At 44.4% G+C, this 26,027-nt stretch overlaps 2 protein-coding genes across 5 annotated transcripts in view; one reads left to right on the top strand and one right to left on the bottom strand.

Annotated features, from left to right (window-relative positions):
• The window catches only part of cdc42bpab (CDC42 binding protein kinase alpha (DMPK-like) b), a 90,374-nt gene extending 84,525 nt beyond the window's left edge, over positions 1–5,849 (top strand). Inside the window, exon 39 of the mRNA XM_084151330.1 lies at positions 2,105–5,849. Within this exon, the coding sequence (XP_084007456.1) occupies positions 2,105–2,239 (135 nt within the window). The 3' untranslated portion in view covers positions 2,240–5,849. The remainder of the gene's footprint in view (positions 1–2,104) is intronic.
• A 1,672-nt stretch (positions 5,850–7,521) lies between these two features.
• fzd3a (frizzled class receptor 3a) overlaps positions 7,522–26,027 on the bottom strand; it is a gene marked incomplete at both ends in the record, with an annotated part of 22,706 nt that continues 4,200 nt past the window's right edge. Inside the window, 7 exons of one of the 4 annotated variants that reach the window (XM_084150937.1) lie at positions 7,522–7,780; positions 8,006–8,263; positions 8,699–8,847; positions 15,992–16,243; positions 16,580–16,879; positions 17,092–17,554; positions 17,836–18,032. In XM_084150937.1, coding sequence (XP_084007063.1) covers positions 7,522–7,780; positions 8,006–8,263; positions 8,699–8,847; positions 15,992–16,243; positions 16,580–16,879; positions 17,092–17,554; positions 17,836–18,032 — 1,878 coding nt within the window. Of the gene's footprint in view, positions 7,781–8,005; positions 8,423–8,698; positions 8,848–15,991; positions 16,244–16,579; positions 16,880–17,091; positions 17,555–17,835; positions 18,033–26,027 lie in introns of all 4 variants that reach the window. The other 3 variants (XM_084150938.1, XM_084150939.1, XM_084150940.1) reach the window with 3 other exon arrangements.

Raw genomic sequence — 26,027 nt, 5'->3', positions numbered from 1 at the left:
CAGCCTCAACCACCCAGCCAGGAGTAGATAGCTACAAGTCACCCCTAACCACTGATTCAGGGTCGGATAGTTTTTTAAATCCACCTAATGTTTAAGGTTAGATTTGGGGGTCTAATAATCTGATCCTAGATCTGTGGTTAAGAGCAACTTTTACCTCAAGCATCCAGCCATCCTCAAAGCAGGGATTCTTGCTCTAGCTATCCATCCTGCCTTTGGCTCCCTCTTCTGGCCTGGCTGACTGTCTACCACCCCACCGTCCCTCATACCTGGCTAGCTCCATCGTGATTCGTGCCTGCCCCATCTCGCCCCCTCCACCCGCTTCGGTCCCCCCCAGCCCCAGCATGTTGTACTCTGGGCCGGGCGGGGTCGCTGAGTCTGTAACTGTTCCTCTCCAGTGGCAGGCGGTCTCGCCATCGGAGAAGACCCCCGATCTGAAAAGGGCTTTAAGGACCCTGCTTAGTAAAATGAAGGTAATGTCAGCACACACAAACACTCAACCAACCCAGACACACTGTACCCAACCCCCTCAACCACACACACACACACCAACACACACGTGTGCGCGTGCACACAGTCGTGAAGCTTTGCCCCAAAGCCTCCGTCACTCCCCCCTCCTGCCCACCACTGCACCATTTCAGCCCCAGCAGCACCAGCATCTGATCGCCCCCTCTGCCTCTGGCTATGGCTAGAGGGTGGTTACTCATTCCCCACTCCCCTGACCTGCCCTGGTGTTTCTACTTCATTTCCTGGTTTGGCTTTTGGAATGGTGTGTCACCAACATCCTCTACCCCGCATGCGTCTGTCTGCTTCCATACTGTCCCCCTGTGGCCAGCCCAACTCATGTTTCTAATAATGACCATGACAGTATCTGATCTGATTTGATTGATACATCATCAGGAAGATACTATGGATAATGTGGCGCTCCTCTCCTATAGGCCATTATATACCTGTACCTTTGTGCCAGCTACTGTAGTGCTGTGGTGGAAAGTTGTAGCTCCCACAGCCGTAGCCTAATGTATAAATAGCCATAGAAATGAAAAATGACTCTGTTTTGTCTGTGAGAAACATGCGCGCAAAGGACAAATTCACCCTCACCACCTCCCATCTAGAGTTGCAAAATTCTGATAACTTTCCTAAAATTCCCAGGTTTTCAGGAGGGAATAATCAGGACATTTCTGGAAAACCTGGGAATTGTGGGATAATTACCTGAATTTTGCAACCCTACTACCTCCCTTCAGTGAAGGAGGGAGATGCTGTCAAACCTGCTTTTCTTAACTAGTAACTCTCAATGCTGTCCTCAGGGATATCTTGTACACAATGGTATACTATAGCAGGGGTGGCATATCATAATTTTGGAGGACCAGCAGTGTATGCAGGCTTTTGTTCCAACACAGCACTAACACACACACACACACACACACACACACACTCTGACACCCCTGATTTAACAAAGTGCGTTTTGAACTAGGCTGGAACAAAAGTTGGTCAACCTCCACTGACTGCTAAGTACTGTAGTAGTAGACAGTAGACGGGGCCTTGTGTGTTTTGTGTATGTGTTTTGCTGTAACCAATCATTTCCGGTCAATCGAGTTGCTCATTGTCTGATGATGTGGAATGTTCCGGGGCATTAACTCCTTGTTACCTAGCGCTCTGTGTAGTGATGTGAAGTGATATCACCATGTCCACATCGGCAGTCAAACAGCAGATCAGCTTTGATGATGACGACAGTGGTTGTTTGAAAGGACAAACACACGGTGACACACACAAACACACACACAAACAGAGGTCCCTGAGGACTAGTGTTGACCAGGCCTGATCTACTGGAGCCCATTGGAGAGATGGGTTGTGTTCAGTAGGCACAAATAGGAGAAAGTGTTTTTTTCTAAGACAAGTTAAGGTAGTATCGCCTCCTGTGTTTCAGTGTTTTCTTGCGTTGCATGCCTACTGAGCCCGTGACCCTTGCCTGTTCTGTGTTTAGCTGTGAGAAAAGTATGACATTTAAGTGCCTCTCTTTCTCTCTCTCTCTTTCTCCCTGTTCCTCCCCTTTCATTCTCCCCCTCTCTCCCTCTCTCTCTCTCTTTCTCCCCCCCTTCTCTCTCTCCAGGACTCTGACTCGCCCCGTCACTCGACGGCGTCAAACAGTTCTACGTTCAGCAGTCCCCCCAGCCCGGCCTCACCCCACAAGACCAAGTCCCTCTCACTGGAGAGCACAGACCGCATGACTGGCTGGGACACATGAGTGACAGACAGCACACCGCTCCAATCCCTGACCCTCACCAAGCCCCCGGGCCCACACCCCTTCCCGGGCTCAGCCTATCCCCTGCCCATGGAACTGCACCCGCTGCCACAGGCCCCTCCCACTTACTTACTTCACCTTTGACCTCCCACAAAGTTCCCAAGATGGAACTGAAATCTACAAACAAACACAGGGAAAGGAAGTGTTTGACCAAGAAGGAAATACTAGGAATGTGTGTGTGTGTGTGTGTGTGTGTGTGTGTGTGTGTGTGTGTGTGTGTGTGTGTGTGTGTGTGTGTGTGTGTGTGTGTGTGTGTGTGTGTGTGTGTGTGTGTGTGTGTGTGTGTGTGTGCGTGCGCGTGAATGTTTGTGTGTGTGTTTTTGAGGGAGGGCATACAATATAGGATTAAAATGTATAACCCCTTTGTAGCTGATAACCAGAATAAGCGAAGCGCTGAGTTTTATTGAGAGTACTTTTGATTGCAGCACTACTAGCCCCATGTAGATTATTATGTAATTGGCAACTCCTGTAAAGAGAGGATCAATATGAAACAACAACAGATCATTTGATACGTGTACATAGCACCCTTTGGGCTTGGGGGACCACCTTTTATTTATTAATCTATCTATCTATCTAAGACATGGAGAGCAGGGTGATTCGCAGCTAGAGGAGAAAGAGAGGATATTTTCTCTCTCTCCCTCTCTTTTTCCTTCTGTTGCTTTCTTCCGAAACGGTAGTTGGCAGCAGAAGAAGAGGGGGAATCCATTTACAATACAAGGCTCACAAAATAACATTAAAAAAAAGAAAACGAAGAAAAAAAGAAAGCAGTGATGTATTTTTTATTTTTTATTGCTCATGAAGTGAAATATGTGCAGTGACTTAATTTCTTCGTACCATCAGCGAAAAGCTACAGTAAAGCAGTACAAAAATACAAGTATGGTTAGGGGTATTTTAACTCTAGGTGACACCTCGCTGGCTTCATATTTTAGAATTCTTAGGGACAGCAGTGTTTAGAAGCAGACTGAACATTCTATGATGACATCACGGCTCCTTATGCGACTTCCTCATGACATGGGCCAGTGACCTCATCCACTGATCTGGGAACATTGGAGCATTCTCAATGTAGTGTAGACCTACTACCGTAAGTACAGTAATAGACCAACCACTGATCAATTACAAAAAGCCGATTCCTATCACAACAATGTACATAGGTTAAAAGTAGAGAATAATATATGATAAGGAAAATACTATAGAGAAATAGATGATGGGAGAAGATCCTCGATTCCTTTTTATTTTTTGAGTATGATTTGGGGTTATATTCACACGAAAGCCATTTTAAACCACTTCAAGTTCTTCTAATGATTGCTTTTAGATTTGGTTTAGTTTTTGTTCTATTTCATGTATGAGACAAACTGTCGAGTGTCAATTTGATTTGCGTTTGAGGAAACTAATATTATGGGTCACATGGACTCGTGCTGTTAAGTGAATATGTGCATTTATTTGAAGCGATAGTCCTATCACAGATGCATGCATTCATACTTATGTGCACACACTCACACACAGGCGTTTCCCCCTCCACTCTTTCCTCTATGGTCCACAGTTAGATTAGTTGAGGTGGGATTGCGTCTTTCCTAAATGACAGTGATTCTGAAACACAAAGTGTGTATTTCCATACTATTCTCTGTGGTACCAACATGTGAACCTCAAATATATCCTTCCTTTGACTTCTGAGAGAGATTTTGGAAAGCTTGTTATAACCAAAAAAGAATGACTTGGAATCTTGAGTCTTCATAATTTTTCAGACAGCCTTGCTTATTTTGAAGAATGTTTTGAATGGTTAGGGGGAAAAAGAGAAACTACAATTGTAAAGAGACGTTGGTTTGACTACACAGACAGCACTAGGCTGAAATGGAGGTTTAAAAAAATAGTGAAATAATGTAAAAGAAATGCTAGGATGACAAGGTCAATGTTTAATTTCTGTTACAAACCTCCCTGCTGTCATTATGTTCTTACTATTAACTGGTAAGCTGTGTATTACTGTCTGTTAATGCAATAACCTTGATACAAACCTAGATTGGGATCCATTCCATTTTTAATTGGTCAATTCAGGGAGTAAACTGAAGTTGCATTCCAATTTTCCTCAATGCTTCTTTGAGACAAATTTGGAATTTGAATTTCTGTTTACTTTCTGAATTGCCTCAATTGAAATCGACCCCAACCCTAATGCAAACCACAGCATGGTGTTGTTGATGTGTATTTATGTGTGGAAAGGAAACAAGTTACTTGATATTGTTTCTGAGCTTTGGGTCGAGTGCCTAGATCAGCTGACTCTTCTCTCTCAGGCGGAGGAAAGGGTACTCTTATTCTGGAAAGAAATGTTTTCATTTCTAATGAGGAATTATTTTTTATGTTACAGACCATTTAATGAATGACCATTGTTACTTACTGCTCAAAGGGACCTTCTGTCTTAAGGTTTAGGAGTGTTTGGGTGGGTTGAAGTGTACCAAGTAGTCAACATGGCAGTTTATCTATCCTAGTCAGAAGTGTATAAAAAATATATTATACAAAAAACGAACAGATTTCTGCTTTCATTCCTGCCATTGGGGGCCTAAACCTTAACCCTAAACCACAATTCTGTTATATTCCCTTGTAAAATACAGTACTCTATCTCTAGCCTACTCATTCCACATGTTTTTAGAATTCCATTTTATATTGAGCTTGCAAAATAAGAATTTCTCTGGAGAAGTCAGTCTTGCTAAGCTGGTTTTACTCAACCGTCTCAACTTAACCACCTCTAAAGATTTCCTTTTAAGCTACCAAGAGTCCCTATTCATATCTGCTGGGCCTTATCTGTAGAATGTATTAGCTGAGAACGAAGAGGAAATATCTTAGTCTAAGAGTATGATAGACCAGGCTTTATACTGTAAAGTTAAAGCCCTGAAATCCCACTTTTAAAAAAAACTCAGGAATGTCAGAACCAATGATTATTTTCATCCTAACAATGGAAGTGAGTGTGACAGAACAGACTACACTTGGGAAAGAAGAGCTAACCATAGTGTAGCTAGCTGTGACTAGGCGTAAGGGTCGAAAGAGTCAAGTGGAAGAAAAGACAAGAACAGATAAAAGGAGGAAGAAATCAGACAAGTGTTTTGAATTAAGGATGAAAAGGGGTGAGGGGTGAAAGAGCGGATGGAGGGTAGTAGATTGAGGCTGAGGTGCCACCATGATAACCATAAAAAAATAAAAAACGCCTTTGCATTTCAGTGAGGTCTTATCTTCAGTTCCTTCTATATTATTTTGCTCTTTCATATCATATACACTTTGTTTTTCTAGGATTCTTTGTAATAATTTGTACAGTTTTGCATGTTATAGATGTAATCATTTTTTTGTTTGTTTTTAATTTTGACTTGCTCATTTTATTTGAACGGTTTGGGAGTTTTACTGAGGATAACCCACTACAGGTGATGTAGATTCTTTTTGCACAGAAATATTTAAGGTGTAAGGTCAAACAAATAATGTATGGAAACTGACCACCACACAGAACTCATTATATTAACCTGACTCCAATGTATTTCAATAAAGCGGAGGGCTGTTACAAATACGGCTTCACTGAGTCTCGTGTCCTGAATATAATTTATTTCCTTGGTAGCACACAAAATAGCCTGGATCCACACTGAATCGCTCAGATTCACTATTGTTTCACTTGTAAAATGGAGCAATTCAGTTTGTTTTCCAGGCTAGGGCACAGATCCACTTACACATTTCCCAGACGTATTTTCAGAAGATTTATTACAAATTTCACGAAAGACCCAGTCACCCCCCACCCCACCCCACCCCAGAAAAATCAATTTACATCTATGCACATGCCACTACTAGAAGAAGTTATGGCTAACAATTATCTATACAAGTAAGTATACACGTCGTAATAATACTACTGATTCTAAATCTAGCTGGAGGGAAAAAGAACACTCATATTCTACCTATAAGGCTGGAGTTTGGAATTCCGCTTTTATCCTGTAATACAATACAGCCCTTCACTTCACAATGGCTGATTCATCAATACAATTGATTCATTGTCAATTGTTTTCAATTGATTGACAACAGGACATGACACTGTCCCTATCACCTTCACATTATCACTAGGACCCAGAGTTTCCCTGGACAGGTCACAGTCAGGAAAAACTTCTGGCCCTACTCATCATCACATACAGTACCTTCAACTGCCTCCATCAGAAGTGCAATGAAAACAATTGACGTATAAAAGTACCTCAATGTATAGTATTGTAGTACAACAGGGGTTTTGGAGACACGTCTACAGTACTCACTTCTCATACAGGTAAACGTGGTCAGCAGAAATAAAGTCTTGGCTTTTGTGGACGAGTGCTTGGCAGCATGTGCTTGTGTAACCCATAATGGAAGGATTTAGATTGTAGAATCCTTTAGATTGAACCCTTTTCACCCCCCTGAGTAGTGGAATGTGCCGATTGATAAGAAGCTCTGTAATGTCAGTATTATGTCCTTCACATGAAACTGATCCCAGAGCTGTCCTATACTTAAAGCGTATGAGTGTCCTTCACTTAGAGCTGACTCCAGAACAGTGAACAAAAAGCCTTGGTGATCAGCAGTCTGTGCCCAATGTCAGTCTTATTGGTTCAGCTCTCACTCCTGCAAGTCCAAGTTACACTGTCCTCTGAATCCAAGTCATCTGCTATCTTCATTTATCAGTGCTGTTTAATGAGACTGAGTGAGGAGACATGTTGAGGCACATTGTCAAACAGTCCTGTATGTCCAGTTTCCTCACAATCTCCTTACTTTCAAACTGTAACACTGTGGCTGAGTTTACACAGGCAGCCCAATTCTGTTCTTTTGCTCAATTATTGGCAAAAGACCTGATCTGATTGGTCAAAAGACCAATAATTGGGCAAAAGATCAGAATTGGGCTACCTGTGTAACCGTAGCCATAGAGGACTGTAATATGTCCAGTCCAAAATCAACCTCTACCCCCTAGACCAGGGGTATCAAACTCATTCCACGGAGGGCCGAGTATCTGCAGGTTTTTTGTTTTTCCTTTCAATTAAGACTTAGACAACCAGGTGAGGGGAGTTCCTTACTAATTAGTGACCTTAATTCAATGAAGTACAAGGGCGGCGTGAAAACCCGCAGACACTCAGCCCTCTGTGGAATGAGTTTGACACCTGTCCTAGACACTTCTTGTATAGCTAAAAGGTTGGCATGGGTTTTAGGGTAGAGGCTAAGGTTCGTTTTGCGAGTTTAGAATTCTCAGTTCAGGCCGTGGCTCCATCCTCCTCTAGGACCCTGTGGATTCCATTGCCGGGGGCGCTCTGAATGGCCTGGGTGACGTTGCTAAGGTCCCTGATGCTGCTGTGCCGTGATTGGCTATCCAGGCGCTGGGTGGAGCCGTGCTTTGATAGGCTGTCTAGCCGGTTGGTGCTGCAGTGTCTAGACCCTGATTGGTCGTTGAGGCGGGGCATGCTGCCATAGGGGAGGCGATCGTCAACTCCACGGAAACTACATGCCGTGTACCTGACACAGAAGAGGAGAGAGATGGTTGGTCAGGCTTCTGGGACTATACATAACATGACTAATACTCCAGGTTGTTAACACTTACCAAACCCTTTCAGATATACACATTTTCACCTCTATTCATCCTTACCTGTTTTCCACATCTGGCTTTTTCCATCCCCAAATCAATTAAATCAATCTGTTCCCACTACCAACTGTCCCCTCCACCATCCCGTCCATCCCTACCTGCTGTCTCTGGATCTATGCAGACTTCCATGGAAGCTGCTCATCTTGCTTCGGGCGCTGCGGACGCTGCTTGCCCGGCTGGTGCTCCCACTGGGGGGCTCGTCCAGCATGGCCAGGTGGGTGGAGGAGGCGTGGGTGGAGGTGCCCTGCGTGGACGTCCCCCTGGACTTCCTCACGATGGGGGTGTTGGGGTCCCGCAGGAGCAGCTGAGCAAAATCTGGCTCCTGGAGTACCTGTCTGCTCTCGTTGACCACGCTACTGGAAAAGGGAGAGCGGGAGGGGGACGAGGAGATGGGGAAGGGAGGGATGGAGGGGAGGGAGAGGCGGAGAAGGGACGGGAGAGAGAAAGGGAAGGTGGAACAGTAGATGAGGAAGGAGGAGTGTGTGGAACAGGGGGTGGGAGAGGGGGTTAATGCTCTGATCACAGGGGAGGGGGGTGAGTGCAGAGAGGGGGCCTATCACTAACAGTACTATACAGCACCCACACCTCTACACAGCACTGTTGAATTTACTTAAAGCCAGCAGGTACAATATATTAAGATGCAGTGCATTGCCTCCATTCCATATCATATACAATAGCATATTTATTTGATCAAATTAAAATGTCCACTAACCGTGCAAGTCATTAGAAAACCATTGATCTTCATGAGAAATATATTGATATTAGGGAGAGAACGTGTTTTAGAGACTTACTCTTTGCGTCTATGTCCGTGGAAGAAGCTGGCCCATTCGAAGCAGGTCTTCTTGCTGCCCACCCAGAACACTGAAGGGATCCCGACTACCAACATCATCAGGTACTTTATGAGGAACAGGGACAGGTTTGGTCTGCTGGTCTGCTCGACCTAGGTCACACATGGAGAGGAGAGAGGTGTGAGTGTGTCTGCCATAAGGGGGTGCTCTACTAAGAATCTGTACTGGAGTGAAACAGTGTGTCTGTGCGTACGTTTGATTGTACATGTCTGCTAGGATGCGTGGGTGAGAATGTAGTTCTCCGTAAGTATGACGCTACGGTAGGTTGTCTGCAAGGCAGTGAGGCACTATACTTCTGAGTCGTGTGTGTTTTCCCACATGCATGTATTTTCTAACAGACTCAGCAGCTTATCGCTACAGGCATAAACAAATCAGCAGCCAACACAATGTCATGACTCTCTCTCCTTCCCACTCTCTCCCTCTCATTCTCTCCCCTCTCTCTCGCTCTCATTCCCACCCTTCACCCCCGCTCTCATTTTCTCTACTTCCATTCCATCCATCCCCACTCGTTCCCTCTCTCTCTACGTCCCTCCTCTAATTAGATCTCTTTCCCTCCACCCCCCTCTCTCTTCCGTGCTCCCCCTGTAGATTGTGCACCTGTGGCCTCTCCTCATCTTCACACACACGCCACTCCTCATCTTCGCACCCATACCTGTAAATACACAGCATCACTGCACTGCAGTGTAACACCATAGCAGCCTTAGTAAACGCACACACATAGTGTATGTATGTCAGTGGAGGCTGCTGAGGGGAGGACGGCTCATAATAATGTCCAAAATGGAGTCAATGGAATGGTATCAAACACATCAAGCACGTGGTTTCCATGTGGTTGATACCATTCCATTAACTCCATTCCAACCATTATTATGAGCCGTCCTCCCCTCAGCAGCCTCCACTGATGTACAGTATGTGAATATCTATCTCCCTCTATCCCTGTAAGAAACATACACACACTTTTCTCCTGTTTTTTCCGTACACACGCACATACACAGCAGTCCTGATGGCCTCATTATGAGTGGAGCAGGCAGGCAGGCAGAGCAGCCTGGAGCTCAGAGAGCCTCATTATTACAGAATGAGATAAGAAGAGAGACTGAATCACTGGAGCCATACGTCCCTTCAGTGAATATGTCTTATCTTCTAAACTCCTCTACATTGGCATCTCATATGGTTCTGGCCAATTATTCTAATCAGAGGGGAAGTTGTAGAAAGGCACAGGGTGGATGCAGCAGGACTGACCCGTAGAAATAGAATGGCCATCCTTATTCAAGCCAATGGGTCTGTAATGGGTGGACACGTCTAGTGATAATATTTCTATGGACCCTAGTGGTAGCTCTGGTTGGTTTTCACAGCCTTTCTCTTTCTCTATGACATTACGCACACACTTTAATCCAAAGTGACTGACATTTTCTTATGGGGTGGCCCCTGCGGGAATCAAACTCACGATTGTGGTGTTGCAAGCATCATGCTCTACCAACTGTGCCAGATGGTGAAGCGTGATTCATCACTCCAGAGAACGCATTTCCACTGCTCCAGAGTCCAATGGCGGCGAGCTTTATACTACTTTAGCCGACGCTTGTCATTGCGCTGGGTGATCTTAGGCTTGTGTGCGGCTGCTCGGCCATGGAAACCCATTTCATGAAGCTCCCGACGGACAGTTATTGTGCTGACGTTGCTTCCAGAGGCAGTTTGGAACTCGGTAGTAAGTGTTGCAACCGAGGACATACGACTTTTGAGAGCTACGCGCTTCAGCACTCGGGAGGTCCCGTTCTGTGAGTTTGTGTGGCCTACAACTTCGCGGCTGAGCCGTTGTTGCTCCTAGACGTTTCCACTTCACAATAACAGCAATTACAGTTGATCGGGGCAGCTCTAGCAGGGCAGACATTTTACGAACTGACTTGTTGGAAAGGTGGCATCCTATGACGGTGCCACGTTGAAAGTCACTGAGCTCTTCAGTAAGGCCATTCTACTGCCAATGTTTGTCTATGGAGATTGCATGGCTGTGTGCTCGATTTTATACACCTGTCAACAACGGGTGTGGCTGAAATAGCCGAATCCACTAATTTGAAGGGGTGTCCACATACTTTTGTATATATAGTGTATATAGGTCTCTGCTGAATCATAGCTTTATAGTATATATGTGCTCTGGGGATGGTCTGTTTGCATGCTAGCTACTGTGTTACTGTATATATGTGTGCTCTGGGGAAGCAGAGTCCTCCCACTCACATCCGCCACACATCACACAGTTATGAAGGGCAGTCAGCAGGCCTACAGAGACCTGGCTGCCCATTCTCAGTCTTTCTCTATAAAAAAAACTAGCCGTTACCAAACCACAGACATTCATCACTATTACATTTTGTCTGTGTAGTTTCGTCCATACAGTAGCTTGTGTAGCTTTACATTCTTCATAGCTGCATAGAACATAGCATAGCCCTTCTCTCTGATCCATTTTCCCCCCAGCAACAGAACCTCTGGGAGAGAGAGATGAACTCACTGCTCTCTTACGCAGTAATGTTTGCATGACAGATTAAGGCCCCAAATGACTCTTTGCCTCACCCTGCCTCCAGTCAGCCTTCCCCCTCTGCTTCCCCCATCCCCCCACTGTAACAGGCCTCTAATGCCGTCATAAGCCATCTCTGTTGGGGGTACACACATTCATACACACAAACACACACACACACACACACAAACGCATGCACACACACACATTCACACATGTACACACAGACAGACACACATGCACACAAACGCTCTACTGTGTGCCAACCAGCCTTCCTTTAGAACTAACTAAAAGGCAAGAGATTACACACCATCACACATCCAAACGTGGCAATGGAGCTGTTTGGATAAATAGATAGCACTGAAAAACTGCCCCAGTGAGTAGGGTGAGCAGAAGACACTTGCAGCAAACAGCAAGTAGAGCGGATATGCATTATATTTTCACTCCTCTACCCATCAAAACCCTGCTATCTGTGCCACAACAATAACTACTAACACAAAACCTTTAAGGAGGACAGAAAAAGAAGTACAGCACACACATACACACATATATAGACACACACACACACACACACAAATGCTACCAACTTACAGTAGTAGCAAGGATGAAGTGTTTGAATTATTAACTGCTTCTCCAGATGAGTGGGGATGTGTTCCACAGCTCCAGGCAGAGAGGAGCTTCTCTGAAGTGCTTCATCTATTAAATAGAACCAACCTGAGATCTCTCCTCGTCTCTGTTTGCACTGGAACACTGGAGCTAGGTGTGTTGGGAATACAACTACTGTGTGAGACCGGAATATGTTTTGTATTCTTTCTCTGTTGTTTTTCTTTCCCGTATTGAATTTGGCACCAAAATTCTATTGCATCTTTTTTCGTGGGACCCCCTGAAAGCTCACTGAGGTCCCTCAGGGGTCCAAGGCCCCCTGGTTGACAATGACTGATGTACTGTAGGGGTTATAATAATATTTGAGTGTAGCTGATTGTAGTTTCTATAAATGGTTACAGTAGGTGTATAATCTGGTATTACCTGGTATGGACAGGTATATGGTATAGTGGTTAGAGTAGATGCAATGTAGCGTAGTGGTTAAGTAGGGGGGTATATGTTACTTACCTGGTAAGACAGGGGATATGGTGTAGTGGTTAGAGCATGGATCTCACCTGACATGGACAGGGGATGTGGTGTAGTGGTTAGAGTATGGATCTCACCTGGTATGGACAGGGGATGTGGTGTAGTGGTTAGAGTATGGATCTCACCTGGTATGGACAGGGGATATGGTGTAGTGGTTAAGGTATGGATCTCACCTTGTATGGACAGGGGATATGGTGTAGTGGTTAAGGTATGGATCTCACCTTGTATGGACAGGGGATGTGGTGTAGTGGTTAGAGTATGGATCTCACCTTGTATGGACAGGGGATATGGTGTAGTGGTTAAGGTATGGATCTCACCTTGTATGGACAGGGGATGTGGTGTAGTGGTTAGAGTATGGATCTCACCTAGGGCTGTGGTGGTCATGAAATTCTGTCAGCCGGTTATTGTCATGCAAAAGAATATGAGTTGGCCTACTGTATTTTATCTGGCTATGATCCACGCCATAGGCTGTAGGCTTATTCATTTAGCTGACAAGATATGCTTAACGTCCCGTAACATTATTTTATATAATGTGATTTCTCTGTAATGAATGAACTTAGCTGAATGAAATAGAATGGAGTGCGCATATGAAGTGGCTATGTTGAGCTTAAAAGTGATCATTTGAAACAGGTCCTATAGGCTACACTAGATTAAGAATTACTTAGCAACTTTAGTTGTGAATCATACAAACCATAGAATGTAAGTCGCTCTGGATAAGAGCGTCTGCTAAATGACGTAAATGTAAATGTAAATCAAAACATATTATGGGCTGCATGATGCGACTATACGCTATTGATGATTTGAGAAAGTCGGAAAAAAAGCTTGTGCTCCATCTTCGCCTCAGGCTGCACAGCTGTTCTCTCATCAAGTGATCATATTTTCACCCATCAGACTATTCTCAATTTAATCTTGTCTTTACTCATATGTAAAATTTGTTTCCATCAAATGGTTAGGAACAGGGGCAGGGGAAAAAAGACCTGTCCTCCGTCGGCTATGGACTCGAATAGCGAATGGAGGCCGCGCGCCTTCCTGCGAGTCCGTTTTTTTCAATGTTGCCGGATAGGCTACTTCGGTTTTATAGAGGAGCTGTGCTTAATATGAGCAGCTGAGAAATAAATATAAAAACACTTATTTCACTCCAAACATCAACCACTGTTTGAGGGGCATGCTCTCGCTGCGCGACAGGCGATATTCCGCCCAAACTCTGTATGCCACGGGTTCCCCAACCCTGTTCCTGCAGCTACCCAGTGCTTAATTTGGGAAACCAAGTGAAATCTGTTCGGGAACATCGATAGTAACATGTTTTCGTAACTTAACATATTTCACTAAACTGTAGACAGCCCATCTGGCAATAAAGGAGAGAGAGGAGAAGATGGAAACGCATAGTGGTGAGATATTCTGTAGCTAAAGGTAATGTGTCAGCCTATTAATTATGAAAACATAAAAAAATTCCCCATTACTAGGCTATTCAAAATCATATACAAATTTACTATAATTGTAAGCTAACTGTAAGCCGCCCTGCAAAATCAATGAACCAACAGCATCTCCTAGGGCTACACATTCTCTCCAAGACTCGTGGATATACATTTTGGAGTATTGCATAAGGTAACCAGTCCATCCAGTATGCATAATAATACAGTCCACACTCAAAGGCGATTACTATAATTTTTTTTATTTTTGGAGTATGGACTAGACCAATTATGTACCAAAGACATCTTAAATCAGTTTTGTTGTATGTTTTTCTGTCATGCATAATATGTGCTAGGCTATGTATTGTATAACAGCACAATCATCATTTTAATTCAAGGTTTTTGTCGGGCTTGGGCTCATAAGCCTATGCATATGCATAATCTCTAATATGCATATGGGTGTTTTGAATTAATCATCACCTTAGAAAGCGTTGTCCATTTCATTATGTTAGGCTTTGAAACAACATCCACAACAACCATATTTTATACTCAGTTTCAACCTGCTTTTGAACATCTTTCTTCAAATTGATCATCACAGTGAGGTGAGTTTTAAAAGCACATACTGTTTTGATGATAAGTGTTTGATGTGATTTTCGATTGCATTCGCATTGATGTCAGAGTGGTTAGAGGGACAATAGAGCCCTGAGTACCAGGCCATTAGCGGTCTAATGGTCATTAGGGTACTACTAACGTATGTCCTGAGTGCATAAGAGGAGAATACCGTAACTCAACGGTCACATGGAATTTTACTGCGGTGACCATATTACCGCCACACCGTCAGTCATGAGTCATCACCGCAGTAAAATTCCATGTGACCGTTGAGTTACGGTATTCTCCTCTTATGCACTCAGGACATACGTTAGTAGTACCCTAATGACCATTAGACCGCTAATGGCCTGGTACTCAGGGCTCTATTGTCCCTCTAACCACTCTGACATCAATGCAAATGCAATCGAAAATCACATCAAACACTTAATCTCACCTTGTATGGACAGGGGATGTGGTGTAGTGGTTAGAGTATGGATCTCACCTGGTATGGACAGGGGATGTGGTGTAGTGGTTAGAGTATGGATCTCACCTGGTATGGACAGGGGATGTGGTGTAGTGGTTAGAGTATGGATCTCACCTTGTATGGACAGGGGATGTGGTGTAGTGGTTAGAGTATGGATCTCACCTGGTATGGACAGGGGATATGGTGTAGTGGTTAAGGTATGGATCTCACCTTGTATGGACAGGGGATGTGGTGTAGTGGTTAAGGTATGGATCTCACCTGACATGGACAGGGGATGTGGTGTAGTGGTTAGAGTATGGATCTCACCTGGTATGGACAGGGGATGTGGTGTAGTGGTTAGAGTATGGATCTCACCTTGTATGGACAGGGGATGTGGTGTAGTGGTTAAGGTATGGATCTCACCTTGTATGGACAGGGGATGTGGTGTAGTGGTTAGAGTATGGATCTCACCTTGTATGGACAGGGGATGTGGTGTAGTGGTTAAGGTATGGATCTCACCTTGTATGGACAGGGGATGTGGTGTAGTGGTTAGAGTATGGATCTCACCTTGTATGGACAGGGGATGTGGTGTAGTGGTTAAGGTATGGATCTCACCTTGTATGGACAGGGGATGTGGTGTAGTGGTTAGAGTATGGATCTCACCTGGTATGGACAGGGGATATGGTGTAGTGGTTAGAGTATGGATCTCACCTTGTATGGACAGGGGATGTGGTGTAGTGGTTAAGGTATGGATCTCACCTTGTATGGACAGGGGATGTGGTGTAGTGGTTAGAGTATGGATCTCACCTTGTATGGACAGGGGATGTGGTGTAGTGGTTAGAGTATGGATCTCACCTGGTATGGACAGGGGAAGTGGTGTAGTGGTTAGAGTATGGATCTTACCTGATATGGACAGGGGAAGTGGTGTAGTGGTTAGAGTATGGATCTCACCTGATATGGACAGGGGATGTGGTTAGAGTATGGATCTCACCTGGTATGGACAGGGGATGTGGTTAGAGTATGGATCTCACCTGATATGGACAGGGGATGTGGTTAGAGTATTGATCTCACCTGATATGGACAGGGGATGTGGTTAGAGTATGGATCTCACCTGATATGGACAGGGGATGTGGTTAGAGTATGGATCTCACCTGATATGGACAGGGGATGTGGTACTCTCTGCAGCGCTCCTGCACCCAGGTAGTCTCCCAGACAGTCCTATAGCTGTTCTCATACAGGTAGCAGGCTATGACCGTCAGCAGAGGGACCAGGTAGAGCACAGAGAACACCCCGATACGGATCATAAACTTCACCAGCTTGTCTTGATTCTCCTTCTCCAGAGGGATCTCCATACGCACGCGGTTCAATGCCAGGATGCCCGCTAACAGTAACGCCACCCCCACCTAGAATCAGAGAGTTGATATGGAGGGATTAGACAAAAGATGATGTCATAAGATATGGTATATTGGTTGGGTAGCTAACAATTTCAATAATTTCCTTCAGTTCCATTCAGATCCACTTTCCTATAGATTTTGAGATGTGTATGACTCAGGTATAATCGAAGGAGCAGGCACAGACAGTGTCAACACGTTTACTGAACTTTGTGCACGTGCACACATAAACTTTGCACACACATACCCACAAGGTACATCCCAAATGCCACCCTATTCCATATATAGGGAATAGGCTGCCATTTCTTACACACCTAATCCCACTGTGACTCATTCCAGCCCTCTCACCAGTACATCCAGGCCCAGCGGAACCAGCAGGAACCATCTCAGCGCCGTGCGGTCATACAGCCCCACGAAACACACCCCGCTGACACTATCCCCTTCTATCTTGTTCATGGCCAGCAGAGTGACGGTCAGACAGCCGGGCAGGCCCCAGGCACATGCATGGAAGAGCAGGGCCTTCTTCTCGATGGCCTCGCTGCCCCACTTGGGCACGGCAGCCAGGAACCACGTGATGGTGAGGATGACCCACCACACACTGCCAGCCATGGTGAAGAAGTAGAGCACCATGAAAAGCAAAGTGCACACCTGGAGGAGAGGGAGGGAGGGAGGTTTAAAAAAGACTGAAGACATTGAAAAATCCAAGATCATTGAAAATGTCGAACAAAGAAAAATGGGATCATTTCTGCTTCTTTGCTATAATAGCCCTGAATGTCACAGAGAAAATTGAAAATCAATCGATCGATTCGTTAATTAAACAATCAGGTAATCAATCAATCACTACGCCGATGATGGGTCACCTTGTTATGGGAGCCCTGGGTGACGGTGGACGCCCGGAAGCGCCCGGGGCTCGCTGCGTTGCACGCCACCCTGTCTTCCAATAGGAAGCCCAGGAAGAAGACCAGGGACACCATCATGTAGCACACGGCGTAGAAGATGATTGGCCGCTCCGGGTAGCGGAACCTGGACACGTCAATGAGGAAGGTGAGGAAGGTGAAGAGGGTTGCAGAGAGACATACGATAGACACCACGCCGATGAAGTAGCGGGCGAAGACCAGCTCGTCCCGCTGGAAGTACATGTTGGGGCAGGGGGGCGAGCAGTCCCTCACACCCAGGAAGGTGTAGCCCAGGTCGGGGTCGATCTTGAGCTCGCGGGGGCACCAGAAGCCATAGTCGCGCTGGACAGAGATGGGCAACTCTGTGGAATCTGAGCTGGACAGCAGATCTACAGGACGAGGGTATGGCTCGTCACAGTCTGGGAACCTGGGGGACGGAGAGGAAACAGCTTATGTTAGACACATATTTCAATTACAGAAAGACACAAAGGTAGTATTTTACAATACTGTTTCCACTGTTTTTACCTTGTATTTGCAAGGAAATCAAGTGTTACTATTGTGTAATGACCATTTTGCCATGTCATTCTTATTGATGTTGAAATGACCAGGTATTTCCTGATAAATTAATGGTAAAAGGAATGATACCCCAAAACATATATGTGCCCCAGGTGTGTAAAAGTGTACCCTACAGTACAGTAGACTTCTAACCTGTTACAGTCCATCTCTTCTGGCCAGGTGACTCCGAACATGTCCATGAGTTTGTAGCAGTCTCTCTTGGCTCTCTGGCACAGCCGTCGGCAGGGCAGTGTCATGCGTCCGTATTCTGTACACACCGGAGTGTAGAGGGCACATAGGAACATCCTGAGTTCTGACGAACACTGCAGGTTCACCATGGGGTGGAAGGGCTGCGGAGGGGAGAGGAAAACGCATGACTGTCAGGAGGTGTGTAGTCACTGCTGTGTGTGAGAGGGCGAGGGGGTATGGTGTGTGTCTGTGTGTCTGTGCGTCTGTGTCACACACGTCATACGTCTCATGTCATATACAATCATTCACACACAGAGACACTTGTATGTCAAACACACTGTGCATCTACCACGGAACATGTCAAACACTCAACGTCTCAGCATTAAAGAGACACAAACAGACAACAGAACAGTCATCTAAAGCAGAGCATTATTCATGTGAAGCCAAAATGAGAACACAAACAGACAGTAACATCTTGTCTGACATAGTTTGGAGATGACTCAAAAACACAACTCTGTCCCCTATCCTCATAATCCTCCTCTACCCCCTTTCTCCCCCCGCCTGGCACAATAAGACAGAGGGAGGAGAAGGAGGGAGGGAGAGAGGAGGAGTAGGACAGGCTTGGTAACCCAACCCCCCGTTCATCAGATACCCGGCACAGGCAGGGGCTCTGGAGAGTCCTTTGTGTTTGGGGGAGGGCCACGCTGTTACACACACACACACAGACACACAGACACACACACACACACACACACTTCCCTCTCTGCCAAAATGCATTCAGGAAGAGAACGGTAGCTAGCTAGCAGTTGTGAGGCATGGCTTTAGTATGCAAATCCCCAGGGGGAGTGAAGAAAGGGCCCCCACCGGCCCCCAGCCCCACCCAGGGCCAAGCTAGACGCATCCTGCTCCTGCTGGGGCCAGCCTTTGTGACAGTGACAGGGAGAGGGGGAGTGGGGGAGGGGGACAAGACAGGGACCCAAGCAGCAAAAATGGGAAGATGAGCTATATGGAATTTCATTAATAGGGAGTAATAGTGGTGGGTATTGGAACAGAACAGGGTTTTTCTTCAGTGGATATGTATTAAATATACACTATATATACAAAAGTATGTGGACACCCCTTCAGATTAGTGGATTCGGCTATTTCAGCCACACCCGTTGCTGACAGGTGTATACAATCGAGCACACAGCCATGCAATCTCCATAGACAAACATTGTCAGTAGAATGGCCTTACTGAAGAGCTCAGTGACTTTCAACGTGGAACTGTCATTGTGAAGTGGAAACGTCTAGGAGCAACAATGGCTCAGCCGCGAAGTGGTAGGCCACACAAGAACGGGACCGCTGAGTGCTGAAGCGCATAGTGCGTAAAAATAGTCTGTCCTCGGTTGCAACACTCACTACAGAGTTCCAAACTGCCTCTGGAAGCAACGTCAGCACAATAACCATTCGTCGTGAGCTTCATGAGATGGGTTTCCATGGCCGAGCAGCCTAAGCTTACCATGCGCAATGCCAAGTGTCGGCTGCAGTGGTGAAAAGCTCGCCGCCATTGGACTCTGGAGCAGTGGAAATGCGTTCTCTGGAGTGATTAATCACTCTTCACCATCTGGCAGTGCAATGGACGAATCTGGGTTTGGTGGATGCCAAAAGAACGCTACCTGCCCCAATGCATAGTGCCAACTGTAAAGTTTGGTGGAGGAGGAATAATGGTCTGGGGCTGTTTTTCATGGTTCAAGCTAGGCCCCTTAGTTCCAGTGAAGGGAAATCTTAACGCTACAGCATACAATGACATTCTAGACGATTCTGCGCTTCCAACTTTGTGGCAACAGTTTGGGGAAAGCCCTTTCCTGTTTCAGCATGACAATGCCCACTTGCACAAAGCGAGGTCCATACAGAAATGGTTTGTCGAGATCGGTGTGGAAGAACTTGACTGGCCTCAACCCCATAGAAAACCTTTGGGATGAATTGTAACACTGACTGCGAGCCAGGTCTAATCGTCCAACACCAGTGCCCGACCTCACTAATGCTCTTGTGGCTGAATGGAAGCAAGTCCCTGCAGCAATGTTCCAACATCTAGTGGAAAGCCTTCCCAGAAGAGTGGAGGCTGTTAAAGCAGCAAAGGGGGGATCAACTACATATTAATGCCCATGATTTTGGAATGAGATGTTTAACGAGCAGGTGTCCACATACTTTTGGCAATGTAGTGTAGATACAATAGTGGTGTAAACATGCCAGAAATCTGGTCATGGTGTTACAGTACATTCATCTATTATAGTGACCATAGGGATGGATGGTAGAACTGGTGCTGATTTGGTTGGTTGTTTTGCATTGGCAATGCTTGCCTTTTACCAATAGATTATTGAATGTCTGGTGGAATATACAGTATGGCTGACTAAATGTAATACTGTCTATATTTATGAAACAATAATGAACAAATAATAGTTGAATTATTATAACTAATTATTCCCCCATTTTATGCCATTTGTCAGTGGTTGACATTTTTGTAACCTCTACAGATAAAGTTTACGGTTGTATATAAAACAGATACTCCACCCGTTCACTGTGAATTCATGTAAAAGACTGTGGTCTCTGATGACCGTAAGACAGACGTGCATAGTATGCAGATAACATATGGCTAGTAGCTAGCGAGGGATGTACGCTACATGTTATGGTCTGATAAACCCAGCTCACTCTGACCCAAACCCACAATAGACCTCTGTTTTATTTAATGTCAAACATGCTGTTTATAAGCTCCGAACATGAGAAATGTGATTATTAAATATGGGTCAATGGGACGTTGTGTGACTAAACATAACCTATATTAATGTAATCTATATTAATGTAAACTATTTTAACTTAACCTATATTAATTTTACCTATATTAACTTAAAGCTGCAATATGGAACTATTTAGGCGGCCCGACCAAATTCACATAGAAAGGTGAGTTATGGATCTGTTATTCTAAGGTGAGTTAAAGATCTGCAAGTCTAAGAAGCAGTAGATCTGTTCTATGTGCGATATTTCTATGCTTCCCGTTTCTTTTTTGCATCTTTTACTTTCGGCTTGTACACCAGCTTCAAACAGCTGAAAAAACAATATTTTGTGTTATTGAAAATATATTTCACAGCAGTTTAGATGGTACAATGATTATCTATTCTATACATTGCTTGTTTTGTCACATAAACTGAAAATGGGCGAACTATTCGAATTTTAGCAACCAGGAAATGGCAGAGCGATTTCTGCATAGTGCACCTTTAACCTATATTAAAGATGCACTATGTAGAAATCACTCTGCCATTTCCTGGTTGCTAAAATTATAATAGTGCGCCTATTTTCAGTTTATGTAACAGAACAAGCAGTCATTGTGTAGAGAATCATTGTACAATCTAAACCGCTGTGAAATATGTTTTCCATTAGCAAAAATATTGTATTTTCAGCTGTTTGAAGCTGGTGTACAAAACCGAAGGTAAAAGACACACAAACAAAACTTAAAAACAGGAAATAGCGCACATAGAACAGATCTACCGCTTCTTAGACTTGCTTTCAGCGAGAATGAAAGATCTATAACTAACATTTCTATGTGAATTTGGTCAGGTCACCCAAAAAGTTACATATTGTAGCTTTAACTTAACCTATATTAACTTAACCTATTTTAAGTCTCCAAGAAAGAGGAATACACAGCAGCACTATTATATTCAATACCACATACACTCCCTCACACACACACACACACACACACACACACACACACACACTCTCTCTCTTCCTATGACTAGGATAGGAGGCGCATCCACCTTGTCATCCATCATCACCATAGCTTAGCCTACATATTACACCATTCATTCATCGTAATTCATTCTAATGTAGAAATGTAGACGGAATTCCACTTCTGACACCAGTGTTCAGTCTGGGCTGTCTCCCAGACGCCTGCCTGTATTTAAAAGGATTAGGACGGCTGTTAGGCTTGCCGATTCCCACACAAAGAACCCACATCACATCCACATCCAGACAGCTTTTGTAAATGCTTTGTACATATCAAACACAATATTTCTGCTTTCAGATTTTCAATTGACCATAACATAAAGGAGGTAACGTTGATGTGTGGTTTTATTAGACGGTTTAGTGACTGTTGGAACATAGGGCTCAGACAGACATCTGAGATGACTGACATCCTCTGGACAAAATATTGAATACAGTTTCATTTTTTAAAATCCACACATACAGTATTTGAGTCTACAGATGTACAGGACAGGACGGCTAGCATGTTGCACTCGCCTGGGGAAAATTATTTAACTGCATTAAATTGAAAAAACAAATGCCACGCGTCCTCATCATCACCAGGGAAATGAATTTATTTTGTGTAGGTTTTACTGTGTTTGATCACTTACTACTGCATCTGTACTAGTCTGACTTATTCGTGTTTATGTGTATTTTAGTAGATTGGTTCACTTCCACACCTGTCAAAAACAGATCAATCAAATCAATAAATTCTGAATAAATGGACCGTCTGCAGACACAAGGCCCAAAACAGTCTCGCTTGAGGCGATGGTAACATAGGAAGAAACACAGAATTAAGTAGAGCGTATTATAGGATCTCTATGGGGAAGAACTTCCTTCATAGCAACCAATCTGTGTATGCCTTCGAGCATTCCTTTTCATTAAACCAAGATCTTATGACACACCTGGCACCATCTTCTTAATCAAATATTTGAGATCAAACGAGCAGGCATACACATCCACGTTGATCTGCTCTGTATAGAATTAAACAGGGTGGCACCCTTCCTTTGCCTTCACCAGCCTCCAGTCCGGTGACATGCATTACCTCATCAGAGCCCTGTCATGGTGCATTACACACACAGACAGGACAGGGATGATCTAATGAACTTCAAGTGGATCTGGGGTTTCCTTTCTTCTGCTCTCTGCCTCCTCACTTCCAGGGCAGATGTGTGCTCTAGGAGGATATGAATGTATGGTACAGGGTGTGTGTGTGTGTATGTGTGTGTGCGTGTGTGCGCGTGTGTGTGCGCGCGCGTGTGTGTGCGTGTGTGTGTGTGTGTGTGTGTGTGTGTGTGTGTGTGTGTGTGTGTGTGTGTGTGTGTGTGTGTGTGTGTGTGTGTGTGTGTGTGTGTGTGTGTGTGTGTGTGTGTGTGTGTGTGTGTGTGTGTGTGTGTGTCCAGCAAACTATTCTAGTCTAGCTTTTCCTGCATGGGACTCCAAGAGCGAATAAACGTTTTTAAGGAGAGAGGCCAGCGGAGCACACCTTGATTGCGAATTGCGCAAGAGACAGAGGCTATAAGTTAGAAGCTTATTATGCATAACCCATCATTAAATATAAGGCTAATCCTGCTTTCGATTTATTACCTGAAACAGGTAGGCTAGGTCAGGACATCTATATATAGGGCTATATATCAATCTAGAACAGGATGATCTATTTTGGATGCAATTTGAATGGAGTTGATGGAGAGAGAGAAAGACTGCGAGAGTGGTCGCGCAAGCCCTGATTTAAAGCAACAATATTCAAGTGATGTTTTAAAACTCTGCAGCTGCAATTTAAAAACAATTATCTTTACAATTAAAAAATAAGGTGACCCCCGAAAGCCAGATGAGATGGGTAAATTAGACGTGCATTCTGTCTTTAGCATAGACTATGCTGGAGCAAATGCAGGCCTACCTGTCACAAGAATAAAAGTTACCAAGATGAGATGATAGGTCTATATGCATTGTGAACTGCGCTTCATACTGAGATGGGCTGTCTGTCCCCACCCTGAGCATTGATGATTCCTCATGTAGAGGTTGTAGAGAACCCAGATTTAGACGTTGCATATAATTTAACAGTTCCATTTCACACCATGCTGTTCATATTAATAATTTATTATAATTTACCGGTTTCTCACAGTTACAATGGCTTGCAAAAGTATTCACCCCCCTTGGCATTTTTCCTATTTTGTTGCCTTACAACTTGGAATTAAAATTGATTTTTGGGGGGTTTGTATCATTTGATTTACACAACATGCCTACCACTTTGAAGATGCATAATATTTTTTCTTGTGAAACAAACAAGAAATAAGACAAAAAAACAGAAAACTTGAGCGTGCATAACTATTCACCCCCCCAAAGTAAATACTTTGTAGAGCCACCTTTTGCAGCAATTACAGCTGCAAGTCTCTTGGGGTATGTCTCTATAAGCTTGGCACATCTAGCCACTGGGATTTTTGCCCATTCTTCAAGGCAAAACTGCTCCAGCTCCTTCAAGTTGGATGGGTTCCGCTGGTGTACAGCAATCTTTAAGTCATACCACAGATTCTCAATTGGATTGAGGTCTGGGCTTTGACTAGGCCATTCCAAGACATTTAAATGTTTCCCCTTAAACCACTCGAGTGTTGCTGTAGCAGTATGCTTAGGGTCATTGTCCTGCTGGAAGGTGAACCTCCGTCCCAGTCTCAAATCTCTGGAAGACTGAAACAGGTTTCCCTCAAGAATTTCCCTGTATTTAGCGCCATCCATCATTCCTTCAATTCTGACCAGTTTCCCAGTCCCTGACGATTAAAAACATCCCCACAGCATGATGTTGCCACCACCATGCTTCACTGTACGGATGGTGTTCTCGGGGTGATGAGAGGTGTTGGGTTTGTGCCAGACATGGTGTTTTCCTTGATGGCCAAAAAGCTCAATTTTAGTCTCATCTGACCAGAGTACCTTCTTTCACATGTTTGGGGAGTCTCCCACATGCCTTTTGGCAAACACCAAACCTGTTTGCTTATTTTTTTCTTTAAGCAATGGTTTTTTCTGGCCACTCTTCCGTAAAGCCCAGCTCTGTGGAGTGTATGGCTTAAAGTGGTCCTATGGACAGATACTCCAATCTTCACTGTGGAGCTTTGCAGCTCCTTCAGGGTTATCTTTGGTCTCTTTGTTGCCTCTCTGATTAATGCCCTCCTTGCCTGGTCTGTGAGGTTTGGTGGGCGGCCCTCTCTCGGCAGGTTTGTTGTGGTGCCATATTCTTTAAATTTTTTATTGGTGGATTTAATGGTGCTCCGTGGGATGTTCAAAGTTTCGAAAAAATTTTTATAACCCAACCCTGATCTGTACTTCTCCACAACTTTGTCCCTGACCTGTTTGGAGAGCTCCTTGGTCTTCATGGTGCCGCTTGCTTGGTGGTGCCCCTTGCTTAGTGGTGTTGCAGACTCTGGGGCCTTTCAGAACAGGTGTATATATACTGAGATCATGTGACAGATCATGTGACACTTAGATTGCACACAGGTGGACTTTATTTAACTAATTATGTGACTTCTGAAGGTAGTTGGTTGCACCAGATCTTATTTAGGGGCTTCATAGCAAAGGGAGTGAATACATATGCGCGCACCACTTTTCCGTGATTTATTCTTTACAATTTATTTAAACAAGTAATTTTTTTTATTTCACTTCACCAATTCCATTACATGAAATCCAACGCCAAGGGGGATGAATACTTTTGCAAGGCACTGTATTTATCCCGGGAGAAGGGAGTGGTTTTGGGTGGTAAATCCCGGTAAATCTCAGTAACCGGTTCCGCCATTCAACCCTAGTGTGTCTCTATCTTTATCCACATGGCAGCCCAAACAAATGTAAAGACGTCTTGTCTTGTGTCCTCTGGAACAGAACAGTGGATTATGGTAACTTGGTCACATTAGAAACAGCTGCTCTGTGTGTGTGTGTGTGTGTGTGTGTGTGTGTGTGTGTGTGTGTGTGTGTGTGTGTGTGTGTGTGTCTGTGGGCGCGTGTGTCTGTGTGTGCCAGAGGTTGGCCTGCTTTTGCCCCCGAGTCCCCTCACTCCACTGTTACTATATAAGTGGCTCAAGCGTGTAAAACATACAATTCTGTCAAGTGCTGTTCTAGCCCTGAGGAGAAGTATGATAATGCAATTTCAACTCGCAGTAATGTGATTATGTATTTATGGGTCTAGTTAAGAGATTTTGGATCTCCGTAAAAGTGGTCAAATTAGATGCAGTCATCTGGAAAAGGCTGCCCTCAAAAACACATCAATAAAAAAAACAAATTGCTACTTTGAGAATTGTGTGTGTGTGACATTTTTTTATTTGTAGATATCTATTTCAAGACCGGTCCGGTAAAGCTTATTTTTTACTCAAATGAAATCACTGATAAGAGAATGAATGACAGATCAA

Source organism: Coregonus lavaretus (assembly GCF_964263955.1).
Source record: "Coregonus lavaretus genome assembly, chromosome: 33".
In the NCBI taxonomy this organism is placed as follows: Eukaryota; Metazoa; Chordata; class Actinopteri; order Salmoniformes; family Salmonidae; genus Coregonus; species Coregonus lavaretus.
This window is presented reverse-complemented; position numbering and strand designations above follow the sequence as displayed.